Genomic DNA, 16,746 nt, shown 5'->3' with positions numbered 1-16,746 from the left:
CATTTTACATCACTGAGGGGTTTCTGAGACCCTGAGAAAGGGGCAGGAGAGCTTACCGCATTTATTCTCAAATGTCTTGACGACAAAGCAGCATATAATTTCACACCAATGTCATGTCCTCAATATAAAAGTTGAAAATTCATTTATTTTCCATGAAACTTAAGCATCTAGGTCAATAAATTAAAATACATATATTCTGTAAGAGTCTTTTTATACCAAGGCTTGTTTTGGGTCTTCCCCAGTGACTTCTCCCATTTCACCATACAAAAGCAGCTCGCTCACGCAACATGCGGACACCGAAACGCTGCCATTCTCGCTGATAGACCCACAGTTCCTGTGTCGTGTCCAAACAAGCCAGCACTGCCCCCCCTTTCCATGCAATCAGCCGGGGATCCATGTCCTAGAGAAGTGATAAAGATATGTCAGCACAAGCAAATAAAATGTACACTTAATCATTTTCTTGAATTTGGGGGTGGGGAAAAAACCCTACTGAGTCAATACCTGCATTAAGGACCCATGCAGGACCCATGGCATCTTTCTATTTCAACTGACAAGAAAACTTTTAGTTTTTATTTCTGAAGCTGCTACAAGTCACTTTTATTCCACAAATAGCCTTTAAGGTAGAACATATGTATTAGGAAGTAACTTATTTTGAAGTTCGAGTAGAATAAATATATCTCGCAATCCCTCCCTCAGGATTAAAATTAAATAAGAACATTCCCAGGAATTGTCAGTGAGATACGATGAAATATGGGCACAATCTGTTTTTAAATTCTTACGTTTATATTTCTTTTCAAGATAGTTCAAGCCTACAAGATCCTTAAAGATCACCTGGCCTAGGGACCAGCAGCAGATCCTCAATATGAGAGATGACGGAGTTGTGCTTACTGACAGTGAGTGTTCTCCTTGCTCCACCATCCTTTTACAAAGGGAGAGGTCAGTCCTGCTAGTTCTGGAAAGCATAGCAGGGACTAAAACCCAGGAATCCAGTCCCCAGGTCCAGAGCTCCTTTCACATATATGACGTGCTATTAATTTTTCCACTTGCCCCAAACCCTCAAGAACTCCCCAGACACAAACCCACAACTTCCAAAATTTTATCTGTCCACATACACTACAATTAGAAATAATCAATGCTGGTTTCATTTACATACAGTCTAACTTGTACCATGAACAACATACCTTAGGTCTTGTGATCACTTCCACATTTTCAATAATTCGCCTGAATGAAGGTGGCATTTTATTGAGAATTCTGTGCTGCAGAAATTCTTGAGCTTTATGAAACATCAAACCACCTCCCACCACCAGGATGGAGCTGTACATCTTCTTTTTGGTATCATCGGATGCTGAAAAGACAGTGATATCCCTTCCACACTTTTTCTCCATATCTACGACCACTCTAGGCCAAACCACCACCATCTCTTGCACAAGTGCAAGAGCCTTCTCAAAGATCTCTCTCCAACCCAATCTCAACAACACAGCAAGAAGAACCTTGCAAAACACAAATGTGAGCATGTTGCTGCACCTGCCCCACTGCTTGGAGCATCAGGAACAAATTCTCTAAGAGGGCCTAAAATTCCAACATGGCATGTCCTCACTTCTCTAGCCTCATCCTAACCACAATGGCCTTCAACAGGCTTTTTCCTTCGCCTAGAATGCCAGTCCATCTGTGACTGGCTAACCCCCATTCATCACCCAGATCTCTTTCAAGTGGCTTTTCCTTAAGGAAGTCTTCCCTGACTCCCACCCTCCACACATTCCATTACTGAGTAAAAATCCTTTATTAAATCCTTCAATCAGAAGCTCTCCGTCAGTGCCCTTTTGTTTAATTTTGTTGCACCTGCCATAGATGTAATTTCACATTTGTGTGATAATCTGACTTATTTCGGTCTCCTCCAACAAGGCCAGGAACCAATTCTCAACACCTGACAATGCAAGCACAATGTAGGTGCTCCATTGTTTTTGAATAAATATGCTAAGCTAAACTGTGCAACTACACCTTTGCTTGAACCAGTTCATTCAATTGCTATCTTCCGGCCTCCCCAAATGTGCTTACAACAGCAGTCTATGCTATGAAGGATGGCTTTATCCAGGCCCAGGGCTTTCCCTTCAAACAGCGAGATGGCAGTCTTCCTGGACATCAGTGCGGTGAGGGCCTCCTCAGAATCATTGCCAGCCATCAGACAGTCTCCCTGGGAGGATCCCAAATCCATGTCCTGGGAATGGAGTCTTTCTGGAAGATCAGAGGACTGGCCACGAAGATCCCCTTCAAATCCAATGGGTTTGGATGCGGACTTTCGGTCAGCAGTAGCTTTGGCAGACTTTAAATCAATGAAAAACACCATCAAGTAGATGGTATGACTACAACAGAACACTGTTGATATTCTCCAGTTAGATTCCAAACAACTGTGTCCCCCAACTGCTATACACTACTATAAAACGAAGGTCTGTTCCAGTGGTTGGTGCAAAGAAGAAATAGACCATGGTCTACAACCAACTGGCTGGTACCCACTCCCGGATAACCTGAGAAATGAGAGGTGGTGTACATAAGATGAGAATGTGCGGCCAATTCCAAAACAGTCACTGGCAGGTATGGTGGGTCTCAGATCTTTACTATTATTGTTCAGATTTTAAAATTGTGATGTCAGTGTGGACGAGACTTTCCCCGCCTTGAACTGAATTTTTAAGTGGAGTATTTCAGTGGAATTCTTGGGCTGGTGACAGTTATGGAATCCTCATTTTCAGACCAGAACTAACTACCTCATGCTCACCTGTGGGACACGAATAAAGACTAGAAAAGGTTTATAGCTCTCTTCTCTCCACCATGAGCTGCTGTTTTGTTAGCAGATAATAGCTTTACTCTGTGCCTCTGCATCATACATCCAATTACTGGAGTCAGCTTTGGACAAAGGAATTCAGCTTTCTGCCTATGCCACACACTTCTCACACATTATAATTAAATAGCTGAGAGAATACTACAAAAACTGAAAAGTAGATCATGTAAATAATATAACCAGAAGGAAAATAATTTCATTAAATTAACTTTAAAATGTATGGATTAGTTCTGTGAAAATTGGATTAATGTCTGAATAAAAAAACCTGTCATCCAGATTTTAAATTTAGACTTCACCTACAGTTCTAAAAACATTATAGCTTTAGTATGCTGTCAGACTGCAGTGACTACAATGATCCATTAATTATGGGTAAACTCCTCCTGAAGGACAAAACTGTCTCCTCTCACACCAGGATCACTACGAACCTGTTCTTGCTTGCTCTGGGTGGCCAGCAGGTAATGTTCATCATGAGGATCCTCAGGGTCACCCTGGGATCTGTGCTGCAGAGTTGTCATCTTTTGTCCAACGATTCCAAAAGTTGCTGGGTAAAACAAAGCCATTGGAGCCTGTGCATGGAAGGAAAAGGATAATCAACCCAGGATATTGCCTCTTGAAAAAAATTCACCCATTCAATTTTGATCTTCTAAAAACAAAATTAGATTAGATCCTAGAAGTTAGATTGGATAATGTTTTTTTGGGGGGAATAGCATTATTTCTTCAGTGTGAGACAGGCCGGAAAAGTTGCTTGTTATCCAATTGAATGCGTGATAGGGCATCAAAGAATCTCAAAGCAAAAGTAAAGTAAATACCTAATAATCTCATTTATAATTACCTAATAAGAATGATGCCTTTCTCTCTAAATAATAAATCACATAGTGGCTCATTAAAAAGATGGTCCTCAGATCTGTTCCAATTTGGCTTAGTGAATAATCTACAACCAGTTGACATTCTAACCTTATGAGGTTTACACCTAGTGCATCTTCTCTGTCTGACTGAGCTTGGCTGGCTTTCTTTCTACACAGGAAAATATATACTCATATGTTACCTGGAGTTTTTCATCTCCTAATCGAAACTGGTAAAGTAGAGCAGGGGAATCTGGATGTCGAATCTGAAACTCATGGTCTTGAAGTCCAGAGATGTCCTAATTCCAGGAAAAGATGCTGTCAGTGAATTAGTAAAAGTGCATGTAAACTCCTCAAATTACAATGAAGCCTCTGAACCATCTAAACCTTACCTATAAAAAGGCTGCCCTACAACTTTCTACCACTCTCACAGGAGCTAAATAAAACAAGACCTCAATGGTGGTAACTTGCTTTTCTTTTAACATTTGTAAAATTTCCACCATCTGCATTTTTTGTTTTCTTTATTTCTGATAAACAATAATACAATGACCTAAATCAAGAAGCAAATGCCCTCAATAACTGAGGAATGTTACCTAGTCTTATGTTCCTCAAATTTTTTATTCAGAATTACATTACTTGAAAAAGGTGGGGAAAAGGGTCTAAAACAAAGAGTATAAAAAGGTAGGAATCCATACATAGCAATGATTAAATGCTGACTGGTAATAATACTAAGAAAGTGCTTCAAGTGGAGCCATTTTATTAAATATCTGTACCTATATATTTACCTATTCATTACACCTAAAGGTTTATCTTCATCCTTTATCAGAATGATCACAAGGCCTATAGAGATATCTTCTAAACTCTCTTTCTTAAAAAAACAAAAACAAAAAACAAGCTGTTTTCCAGAGCCAGGGACACCTCCTCACAGCTCTGACCTTACCAAAAACTCTCACTCCTTACAGGCTTCAGCTTCAAGGCTTTTATCAACTTAAGTTGAAATAGTAGCACAGTATTGTTAGTTTTAATTGCCTTTTAAATATTTGAATTTTTTCCTGAAAACGAAAATAATCATCAGTTTAGATTTTGCCCCTACCTGATCTAAATGACAAAAAGTTTCTTTTAGGTGCTGCAAAAGGAGGCAATCCATTTTATTTGTTAACTGGCATTCTCTGTAGGGGAATCCAGCTCGCTGCATCAGCCAGTAAAAACATCTTGATACATCAGATCCCCCATAAGCCAGACAGAGCCTAGAGTTAAGAGAAAAGGGCAGATGAGTAATCCGTCAGTTAAAAAGGTACAAAGAATAATGCAAGAACTCAGTTAGGCAAGGTGAAACACACCAAGTGTCAAGAAATGTTTGCTGCAGGAATAAATTAAAGAATGAAAGAACAGATGGATAGATAGGCTGGAGAGAGGGAACTCTAGAAAAAAAACAGTGGTGGGGCACCTAGAAGCAGTCATGCTGTTTGCAAAAAGTATCCAAAAAACAGAAAATACACTATTAAATCCAGCTCATTTCCAAGCCAATACATTTACCATTTGATAGCTGTCTGCCTATGCATATTTATCAGCATATAAAGATGGCAGGCACTGACACAATAAGACAAACTTAGGGAGAAATCTTAGAGAATACTATCTACTAACTCAACTTGTCTACAATTTGGAAATACCACTGCTACATTATTTTAGCAGTTGGGAGACTTGAACTCAGTGTTTTCTCCATACCTTGAGAACCACTGACATTAGACAATATAACAATAGATGAGCCAAATTAACTCATACTGGGTTTTAGAATGCATTGTGACTTGGGGTGGGAGGCAACAGGTAACTTTTCTCATGGACTGCTTAGGCCCTCTTTTAAATGTTTCTATACCTTGAGATTCAAACTACTTTATGTAAAGGACAAGAAAAATAAAAGCATTCTGAAAAAGCCATCCTGGGAGCACAAAATCCTGCAGAGAACCCATATGTGCACTACCTGAGTGTGTTTACCTGTGCTGGGCTTGTCTCAGGAAGGACAAGCAGCAAACCTGTTCCCAATAGTTATTTTATTAACTCTTGTATCAGGAATGACTACCGTATCTTGACCACCATAAAGCTACTCATCATTCAGTGAACATCATTTATGACAAGGAAAACAAATATTCAAAAGGCTAGCTAGCTAAAGAACACAAACTTGAAAATCTATTTTCTCCTATATGACTTGCCTAAATAAAGCTTTGCTGTGAGTGTGGTTGGCTGGTATCTTTAGGCCAGACCACAGCAAAAGACAAAGAGCTACCATATACGCTTCCTCAATGGGAAAGCACGTAACACATAGCTGCTGACATGAACTCATATTAGAGAGTTCCAAAGGGAAGGATAGAATCATTTGTTTATAGCCTTGCTAGAATCTGTGCTTCTACAATCTTCTGGTTTCCTATGCAAAATTTGAATATATAATTCCTTATAAATAATTTCTAACTTGTGATACTTTACAATTGAGCAGACTGTGAGGGAAAAGGAGTGGAGAATGCCACCTCCCAAGTTCCTTACCGAGTGTTCCGATGAGAGACCCCATCCTCCACACAGCACACACTTGTCTTCTGGTCCCCAACATCTACAATACATGTGCTGCTTAAACCACTTCCAAAGGTGGCACACACAGACTCCTGATGGACCACAATCCCTAAAAGACAGAAGACAGAGGAGTGATCTGCTGGGGAGTAGTAACACTCCTAAGGCAAATAATCAACTAAAGTCTAAGAATCTCTAGGCAAATGTTCAAGCATTTTAATAAAGCAGTGAATTGGATTAACTTTGGCAGTAAAAAAGAAAAAGATTCTTATTTCAAGTAGGTTTCACCGGACTATCAGACATACCTGAAAAACCCATCTTCATAAGGATCATATTCACTAATTCTTTCACATGTTGTTTATTATAGATATCAGGAATTAACAAGATACATCTGTAATACTAAAAAGAACAAAGAAAAAAAGATTAAGTGGTTAACACTAAAGTCGGGTCAAAATAAATTTACCACACTTGTCTTCAGGGAGGATTCTCTCTAAAGGAGTAACAGCAATGGTCAGAGGCCCAAAAGTTCAAACCTCTCTGCTATCTTTTGAGTTTTATTAAAAACGACAACGACAACAACGACGACAACGACAAAAAAAAAACCCACAGAAAATGTTGAAGTATTTTTTCTTTGAATTACTTAAACTTTGTGATTTAAAAAACAAGATAAGTGGTATGTCTGAAAAAGGTCGAGAGCAGGCATAAACATAAGCAAGCTTGCTGCCTGCGGAGCAATAAACAGACATCAAAGAAACAAACAGAATAAGAAAAATTGAAAGCACTTAAAGGGGAATTCAGTGAAGATATCCTCCACACCTTAAGGCAGAGAATGTTTCAAGGACATTGTATTACAAACAACTCAGTAATGTTTACTTTTATTGACCAAGAATCTTTAAGGCAATGCAAGTACCTGGGAATATGAGCTCACCTTTAAATCTTTCAGCGGAATTTCCAAGTATTTTTGAATTGCATGAGACCATATTACTTCAATATCTGCTAGAACAGCTGTAAGGGAGCCCCCAGGCCCTGGGTGAATATTTAACTGACCTCTTCTAATAGGCCAGTGAATATTGTAACAATCCAATGGATTAACATACAGGGCCTAGGAAAGATAGGAAGATGAACACATTGTTAACTCTCAGGATTTTCTGAATTCACATTGGAAAGTGTAAGGCTAGAAAACATAAACATTTGCTGAATGTTCTAAATGTTGAGAATAGATTATTTAACACTTCAAGAGCCAGTGTGACTATCTGGTCTTTAAAGTAGGATTATGGAATGCTAAGGAAACAATAACTGGATGGCAAAGTAAATGAATTTTAGCACTAGGATCAGGTTTTCTTCTTCCATTTCAGTATAGTGTCCTACCTCTTCTCCTACCAAAAACTCAGGATGATGAGATGTGTTTGTCCACTTATTTCCAGAACAGTGGTCTAAAATTGCAGGTCGCATCTGCTTGTTGTAGGAGCGTGCCTGAAATGAAAGTGCACCAGAAAATTCTCTGAATTTTATGCAAGAAGAAAAAGGGGTGAGTGTAGTATGAGTCCTCTTTTCTCTTCTCTCTCACAGACCAGATACAGTAGCAAATTTTAATCACAAATCCAAAATATCTGGCAAAATATTGACTGGTTACAAAAGGAGTCTCTTGTCCTTTTCCACAATCTTGATTTTTCCTGTGATTATTAACACCTATGCTGTGACTCACAGCCAGTCCAAAATTAATACTGCACTCTGCCTAAAGTTGAATACAAATTTATATATCATACTGACTTAGATCCATTCATAATAGTATTGGTTTATCATATTAAAATAACAAATGTGTTAAGAATACAGCTTCTCACCAAGATCCTAGAATTATATACTTAAGACTCTGTAAATTTCCATCAACTTGCAGTAAGAAACACCACCTTAAAAATTATTTCTTGCCTAAGCATTTGTGACACTAAATCAGGTATTCCATAGGTGGTTATGAATAGTTTTTCTTCCTAATTAGAGGAAATCCCATCTTGCACTTGCATAATGAAATAGGGAGAACAGATGAATGGCATTATGATGTAATAGCTGTGCTAAAAGAATAAATCTGAAGAGTTGAGACTGGACCTGTTCAGGGGACACAGGAATCCGTCTTGTACCATTTGACATCTTTTTAGACCATATTGCTTGATCCACCATTTTAAGTCCATTTTGTCTCTGTTCATTACTTTCAGGTTTCTAGGAAAAAAGAATGAAAGATGAGCAGTACAAAGGATTTAGTTAAAAAAGGAAGGCAATCTAGCAAATTATTAATTTAATGCAGCAATGAAAAATGCTCTTGTCAATAAGTAGCATTTCCTTAATCTGTCATACGTATTAATCTTCAGAATTCAAAGTAATCTTTTTATTATTAAAGTAATAAAAGAACCCTCACTATAAACTACTGTAAAAATCTGTAACTTTGAGTGACTTTGGGTTGATAAAAAATTTTATAGCACTAATCAGAGCATAGCTACTTTACATTTACAAAGTATTTCAGAGACTCTCCCATGTATATATATAATGCTCATGTTTATGATTTTGTAACAATGTTACATTCCTTCATGTGGTATTCTGCTTAATCAAGTATTTATGTTATTGTGATATTGTAAAGAACATATCCATAAATGTTTTGTAGAAATGTTACTTTTTCTTTCAATTTTTTTACTCCTGAAATTCATTCCCCAAAGTAGAATTATAAGATCCAAAGATACAAATAAATTTTAAACTCTTATACAATTAATTTATATTTAAGCTTAGAAATAAACTTTAAGTATAGTCTGCTGGTTATGCTAAAAACTGGAACCCTAAGGCTTACTATCAGAATCACAGAAACTACAACTGTCTTTGATTTAAAACTTAAAAGTGGATTACAATGTAATATACATATTTAACACTTTCTCCTGATAATAACCATTTGAAAAATAGAATAAAGTAAATATTAACTGTAAGGAAATACATTTTTTGCCTTTAAATTATGATTTGACCTAAGATTGTAGTGTTTATTGTAGTAATTCAATTTACTGATGAATTGAAAATGTGAGCTCAATTTAAACTCTAAGTATCTGGAAGAAATAAGACAGCAATCAGTTAAAAGAGACCTGAATGCATCATTTTAAGTGAGTGACAATTCTGTATCTTCCATTAAAGATCACCTTCATCAATATGCAATTCATCTTCATGGGTTAAAAAAAAATTGGATTTACTTTTTTTTATAATGATTTCTTTACAATCTAAAATTGCTAGCTCAGATGAAAAATATTTGTAAAAATGAATGATGCTATTAGTTTAAAACACATTAAAGCTATGAAGATGTTTATTCAAGATTACTACGTAAATTGAATGTCTAAACCCTCCGATGGAAACAACTTTGGGCTTTCTCTCCAAGTCTTCCATTTCTGACTCACATTTAGTCCCTCTCTTAAGAGCCAGTTGTCCTTGTATAGGGGCTGCCCTTGTTGTTTGTGTCTTCGTGCAATGACATGTGGAATGCTGGCAGGGAGTGTGTCTGTGGCTCGACCAATCCTTAAAGTTGTCGATCCTGGATGTATAACAACAATGAAGTTGCTCTGGATTTGCTGCAAATACAAAAATAGGAGTGTGACCTTAGAAAGTAATATGCAGGTAATGAGTTAAATAACATAGGTAACAGTCTAGACTAAGAAGTTAGTTTCCTGTAATGACTATTAGACTCAAAGGTATCGAATAATTCAGTAAAGGGAGTCTTTTGAGAGGCATTCAATTACTGCTCTCTGCCTGAACACAAATTCGTTTTGTATCTCCATGTTCCTAGAATCTGACTCACAGTACATAGCCCAACAAATACTTATTTAAATAGATGGAACCATAATTATCCAATGGGGCATTTCCGTCCCAGGCACTATGGGTACAATGGTGACTAAGAAAAAGTCCCAACCATCAGAGAATTTTCTGTTTATTATGGAAGACAAACAGGGAATAAGAGTGTAGGGAGAATACTAACTAGTGAAGTGCTGGGTTCCCTAAATCTAAATCACCTAAAGATGCTTGTAAAAGAAGCAAACAAAAAACTGACCCCAAGCTTTCACTACCAATTTTCTGAATCAGAATCTCCAGAAAGAGAGCCTAGGAATCTGCATTTTTCAAAAGATCACTAGGTGATTAGTATGGCCACTCAAGTTTAAACTCAGTGGTTGAAGGAAAAAAAATAATGTAAAGATAAAATTATTATTTTGTAAAACTGGAAAATAAGGCTTTATACATTCACCACTTCCAAGTGTGGGCATAAACTACTCTGGTAATTGTTTTTAAAAACACTCTACCCTTATTGGTTCTGTACTATTTACCTAATCTGGCAAGAGTCTGGTGTTGCAAGGCCAGAGTTCACAATTCTAGACTCCTAAATCAGAAAACTTGGCTGCGATTCACAATCCATTCTTGGGAGATGGTGAACAAGGACTAACGATGCGGTACAAATCAGGATAGCAGAGTAATGACTGTGGGTTTTACTTTTAGATAATTTTTTAAATGTGCAATTCTCACAGGGGCTGAATATAATCTGAATCACTTGGAGAAACTTTACCACGTAAACTTGTCGAGGGACCCATAATTTCAGTGGGGAGGTGAGGAAGGAAAAGGACAATCTCTTTGACAATAGGATCCCTCTGTTAAAAACCACCTCTTTCTAGCCTGACTCCTTATCTACTCTGCCCTGCCCTTGAATATACAGTTGTGTCTTCTCGGCATGTTTCCATTTAAAACATTTCCATACCTTGCCAATAAGATAAAGTCCAAACCTCCAAGATCAAGACCCTGCCCACTTCTCTAGCCTTACTCCAGAACCACTTCCTTTTTGGTCAGTACATCCCACATACCACTTCCTGAATATTAATGCTTAAGGTAAGAAAAAATAAAAAAACGATGACGCATATAATCATACAGGTGCCACAAAGGATATGAAAAAAAAATAACTGACTGAAATTAAGGAAATGTTGGTATGGCAGTTAAGGACCCAGGCTCTAGATTCACAGATCTGGCTTCAAATTCAGATTGTGCCAGTTCCTTGCTCTGGATGAGTTCCTACCTTATAAAGTTACTGTGAGAATTAAATGAGTGGACCATGTAGCTCAGGGTCTGGCTAACTTGTTCAAAGTTCTCCATTGCCTTCAGAAGAGGCCAGACTGAATTAATACCTGAGCCTCAAACTATTCCAAAAACTTCAACAGGATGGAAAGCTCTCAACCTCATTTTATAAGGCTGCCATCACTCTGATTCCAAAGCCAGACACATTATTTAAAAATAAAGAAATTGGAAGCTGATACCTCTAATGAAAATAGATGCAAAAATCCTAAACAAAATATTTGCAAATTGAAATCAGCAATATATTAAGATCATACACCATGACCAAGTGGGATTTATTCCTAGGATGCAAAGTTGGTTCAATATCTACAAATCAATTAATGTGATATACCGCATTAATTTCCCATTTGCCCCGAGAATACTTGCCATCAGTGCTTGTGGCTGCAGGGTTTGCCCCGAAATAACTCGCGGATTACAGTCCTAACCTTACCCTGAAAGTTTGCCATGAAATATCTTGCTTTTATTATTTTCGCATCACTTTAGTATATTGAAAGTCTCCAGAAACAAAATCATTCTATTTATAGTATTCTGTTTTTAGTAGTTTGATCACTGAAAATGTCAAATCCTAAAAAACATAGCATTCCTACACGTGATGGTAAATCCTGGCACCAAGCTGCATTTTTTTTTTTTCTAAACGAGAAAAGGGTTGACAAATTGAAAGGTAAAAAAATCATATACCAATAGACGCAGGAAAAGCATCTGACAATATCCAGCAACCATTTATGATGAAAACTCTCAGCAAAGTGGGAATAGAAAGAACATACCTCAACTTAATAAAAGCCATATATGACAAACCTACAACTAACATCACACTCAAAGCTAAAAGTGTTTTCCTTAAGATCAAGAACAAACAAGGATGTTCACTTTCACTTTTATTCAACATAATATTGTAAGTTTTAGTCAAAGCAATAAGACAAGAAAAGAAATAAAAGGGATCCAAAGGTAGAAGTAAAACTGTCAGTACTTGCAGATGACATACTATATAGAGATCCCTAAAGATTCCACCCAAGAACTATTGGAACTGATAAGTGAATTCAGTAAAGTAGCAGGATACAAATAATGAATAATGAATTATCAGAAAGAGAAATTAAGAAAACAATATCACACCCTCTCACCCTGCCAAATCCCATTTACAAATGCATCAAAGAAAAAAAAAAACCTAAGGAGAAATTTAACCAAAGAAGTAAATGATACAAATAAATGGAAGCATATACTGTGCTGATGGATATGAAGAATTAACATTGTTAAAATGTCCAAACTACCCAAAGCAATCTAAACATTCAATGCAATCTCTATCAAAACACCAATGGCATTTTTCACAGAACTACAATAAATAATCCTGAAATTTATATGGAACCATAAAAGACCCCAAAGAGCCACAGCAATCTTGAGAAAGAAGAACAAAGTTGGAGATATCACAATACCTGGTATCATACTATACTACAAGGCTTGTAATAAAAACGGCATGGTACTGGCATAAAAACAGACATATAAATCAATGGAAAACAAGAGAGAGCCCAGCAATAAACCAATGCTTATATGGTCAATTAACCTATGACAAAGGAAGCAAGAATATATAGTGGGGTAAAGGCAGTCTATTCACTAAATTGTGTTGGGAAACTGGACAGATACATGCAAACAAATGAAAATTAGACCACCTTTTTACACCATATACAAGAACACACTCAATATAGATTAAGGACTTAAATGTAAGACTCCAAACGATAAAACTCCTGGAAGAAAACATAAGCAGTAAACCGACTTTGCTTTTAGTATTGTTCTTTCTGATACATCGCCTCAGGCAAGGGAAACAAAAGAAAAAATAAACAAATAGGACTACATCAAACTAAAAGGTTTTTGCACAGCAAAGGAAACCATCTCCAAAATGGAAAGACAACTTACTGAGTGGGAGAAGATATTCACCAATGATACATTTGATAAGGGGTCAATATCCAAAATTTATAAAGAACTCACACAACTTATCACCAAAAAAACTAACAATCCAATTTAAAAAAATGGGCAGAGTACGTGAATAGACATTTCTTCAAAGAGTGCATACAGATGGCCAACAGACAAATGAAAAGATGCTCAATGTCACTAATCATCAGTGAAATGTAAATTAAAACCACAATGAGGTTATCACTTCACACCTGTCAGAATGGCCATCATCAGTAAATCAACAAATAAGTGTCCATGAGGTTGTAGAGAAAAGGGAACCTTCATGCACTGCTGGTGGGATTGCAAATTGGCGCAGCCACTATGAAAACTGTATGGAGGTTTCTCAAAAAATTAAAAATAGGACTACCTTTTGACTCAGCAATTCCAATTCTGCATATCTACCCAAAGAAATACAAAACAGTAATTCAAAAAGATATATGCACCCCTATGTTCACTGCAGCATTATTTACAATACCAAGATATGGAAGCAACCTAAATGCCCATCAATAGATGACTAGATAAAGATGTTGTGGTACATATATACAATGGACTATTACTTGGCCATAAAAAAGAATGGAATCTTATCTGCGACAATAGATGGACCTGGAAGGTATTATGCTAAGTGAAATATGTCAAGACAGAGAAATACAAATACCATATGATCTCACTTATATGTGGAATCTAAAAGACAAAATTAATAAGCAAACAAACCAGAAACAGACTCATAGATACAGGGAACAAGCTCACACCAAACCCAGATGTGAGGGGGGGTTCAGAGGGTGGAGTGAAAAAGGTGAAAGGATTAAGAAATATAAATTGGTAGTTACAAAATAATCATGGGGATGTAACGTAATACACAGGTAATATAGTCAATAATATGGTAACAACTACATATGTGCCAGGTGGGTACTAGTCAGGAGGATCACTTGTAAATTAAATGTATCATTGGTGAATATCTTCTCCCACTCAGTCTAATCAGTATGCTGAACCCCTGAAACTAACATAAAATAACGCTCAACGTCAACTGTAATTGAAAAATTTAAAAAAGGGGGGGAAGGTGAAAGAGAATAAGAGGTTCACATTTCCAAGTATAAAACAAGTAAGTCATGGGGATATAATGTACAGCATAGGAAATATAGTTGATAATATTGTGATAGCAGTGATAGCATTGAATAGTATCAGATGGTTGCTGGACTTATCATGGTGTTCACTTCTTTAGATAGATGTTGACTATGATATACATTTGAAACTGATATGGTATGTTAGCTATATTTTAATAAAAATCTTTTTTTTAAAAATGAAGAAGTCAGACTCTCTGGCTTATATGACATTTATGACCCTGCTAAAATCTCCAGTCTCCTCTCTTGCTCCCTCTTCTTCCTCAATTCCAGACATCCTGCTCTCCAACACTATATATCCTCTTACTTAGCCCAGATTTCTTCCATGCTGTTATCTCTCCTTCCCTGAGATTCCTTTTCCCCCTGGCTAACTCTTAATTATATTTTAGGGCAGTCCAGATGTCAGCTCCTTTGAAGAAACCATCCCAGACCATCAGCGCTGTAGGAGTTACTCTCCGTGTATGCCCAATACTTCCTTATGGGCCTCTGCATTAGCCCATCCCACATCATGCTTATACCTATGGCCCCTACTCCCAACTGTGAGCTCTCCTTCCTGCCTTCCCCTCAGTGAGAGAATCCTATAAGGTGGGAACCAGCAAGGCCCTTACAGACCATCCACTCTGCTACATAAGTGGAAAAACTGAGCCCTAGGCAACAGTAATAAACACCCTGAGGGCTTACCTTGTGCCAGGCACTGTGCTACGCATTTTACAGATGCCTCGCCAGTTAGGTATCATTCTTATCCCGCCTACCAGTAAGGAACCTGCCTCAGATGTCTAGTATGAAATTCTAAACATTTAAATGCCTCTTGACTTTTTTTTGTGAATTGTACATTGCCCTTGCCCATTTTCCTATGGGACTGTTGGTGTTTTCATTGATAACTAAGATTATATATACAAAGGCCCTCAGCCTGCCAGGCTCCTGCAAATAATTTCTGGTTAGTATGACTTAAAATCTTGTTCTGTTCTTGACAGACAAGCTCCTAATGTCTATTTAGACAAATGTCTACCTTTTCATTGCTTTTAAGCTTGAAATGACCAGAGATTTCCTTAACAAAGACAAAAGCCTAAATTCTAACTATCCCTTACAGGTATACATAGATACGCCCTGTGAGCCAGGCCCAGTTCTAAACTACCCGCGACCACTGAAACATCACAGCAACTTGGGAGGTCGGTAATATAGCCCTGTTCTCGTTTCACGGACGGGGAAGCTGAGGCTCGCACAGCGGCAGATGGGAGTGGGCCGTGGGGATGAAGTCACTGGCCTCGGAGCGAGCCCGCCTGGCCCTGCAGCGCGCGGTGCTTCCTTGCCCGGGTGTCTCAGCGCGGAACGACCGGGAGGGGAACGAGCACCCTTTACACCACCCACGAGAATGGGGGCCTGAAGCCTTCCATCGGTCGCCAGCCTCCCCTTCCCAGACCCAGCAGCCGAGGTCCGAGGCTAGGGTGCCAGGCCCTCACCGAGCCCCGCCCTCGGCCCCTAACCTCCTGCAGCGACTCCGGCACCAGCGCGGGCACGATGGGCCGCTTCACCCCGCGCTGCTCCTTTTCCTTCTCCCCGCCCTTCTCTTTCCCGTTCTCCGCGTCTCCCTTCTCCGCCTGAGTCATCTCGGCTGGCGACCCCAGCGAACCCCGAGCTCCTCCACTGCGCCGCGACCGCCAGAACAGAAGGGCTTCTGCGCAGGCGCAAACTCCCGGCCGGCTGCCCACAGTCAAGATGGCCGTCGGAGAGACGCCGCAGAGAATTCGGAGAAACGGAAGGGCGGAGCTGTACGCTGGAAGCCGCGTTGGGAGTGAGGTGGGTGTGTGCGGATTAGGTGGATGTTGCTGTGATTGGTTCTGGCTGTAGCATGCCAGCTATTGTTATGAGTTTACCGTGAACCAGCCAATAACCGGCATCTCATTCCTTCCTCAGCTGCCTTTTTTCCTCAATATCCAGACCTCATATATACTCCTATTTCTCCTCATACTTCACTGGTTGTGCTCACTCCAGCCTGATTTTAGGGTTCTCTAGATCTAGGTCTCTCTACACACTCCTTTCATGATGGCTTTATCCAGTTTCGTGGCTTTATATATGAAGATAACTCCCAAATACATGTTTTCAGTGTAGATCACTCCCTAAGATCCAGATCAATATATTTGGTGTTTTCACTTGGATGTCGACAAGGCATTGCAAACTATGTCCAAAATGGAACTCTTGACCCTTTCCCCACAGCACCAAAAAAAAAAAAAAAAAAAAGCCCTTCCTCCCACTGTAACCATTTCAGCAATTTTCACTTTGATACATCCCCACTTCTTGGCAAATAGGGTTGAATACTGATAAATGGATT

The 16,746-nt window shown here is 38.5% G+C and overlaps 1 protein-coding gene across 2 annotated transcripts; it reads right to left on the bottom strand.

Annotated features, from left to right (window-relative positions):
- Positions 1 to 125: 125 nt before the first annotated feature.
- On the bottom strand, positions 126 to 16,125 carry ACTR8 (ARP8 actin related protein 8 homolog). Of its 2 annotated transcripts, none has more exons than XM_006917534.3 (13): positions 15,902 to 16,125; positions 9,651 to 9,821; positions 8,332 to 8,442; positions 7,600 to 7,704; positions 7,160 to 7,333; positions 6,537 to 6,630; positions 6,211 to 6,343; positions 4,769 to 4,922; positions 3,879 to 3,974; positions 3,259 to 3,399; positions 2,056 to 2,320; positions 1,182 to 1,345; positions 126 to 400 (listed from the first exon to the last, which is right to left on the bottom strand). In XM_006917534.3, the coding sequence occupies exons 1-13, from the start codon at positions 16,022 to 16,024 to the stop codon at positions 257 to 259; spliced, it is 1,875 nt and encodes a 624-aa protein (XP_006917596.1). In that variant the 5' UTR covers positions 16,025 to 16,125; the 3' UTR covers positions 126 to 256. The 2 variants fall into 2 exon arrangements, with proteins under 2 accessions (XP_006917596.1, XP_015449197.1); XM_015593711.2 differs by having other exon boundaries at positions 15,878 to 16,121.
- Positions 16,126 to 16,746: the final 621 nt, after the last annotated feature.

The sequence above is a fragment of the Pteropus alecto genome, unplaced genomic scaffold (assembly GCF_000325575.1).
Source record: "Pteropus alecto unplaced genomic scaffold, ASM32557v1 scaffold75, whole genome shotgun sequence".
Taxonomy (NCBI): domain Eukaryota; kingdom Metazoa; phylum Chordata; class Mammalia; order Chiroptera; family Pteropodidae; genus Pteropus; species Pteropus alecto.
This window is presented reverse-complemented; position numbering and strand designations above follow the sequence as displayed.

Bases quoted from the DNA above. Each gene is read 5' to 3' on its own strand.
- ACTR8 (XM_015593711.2), bottom strand. From the start codon at position 16,024: ATGACTCAGGCGGAGAAGGGAGACGCGGAGAACGGGAAAGAGAAGGGC. The intron at 6,344-6,536 runs GTATGTCTGATA...TCTGTCTTTTAG, and splicing joins TATGAAGATGGGTTTTTCAG to GGATTGTGGTCCATCAGGAG. The intron at 3,975-4,768 runs GTAGGGGCAAAA...TCCTGGAATTAG, and splicing joins CTTTTTGTCATTTAGATCAG to GACATCTCTGGACTTCAAGA.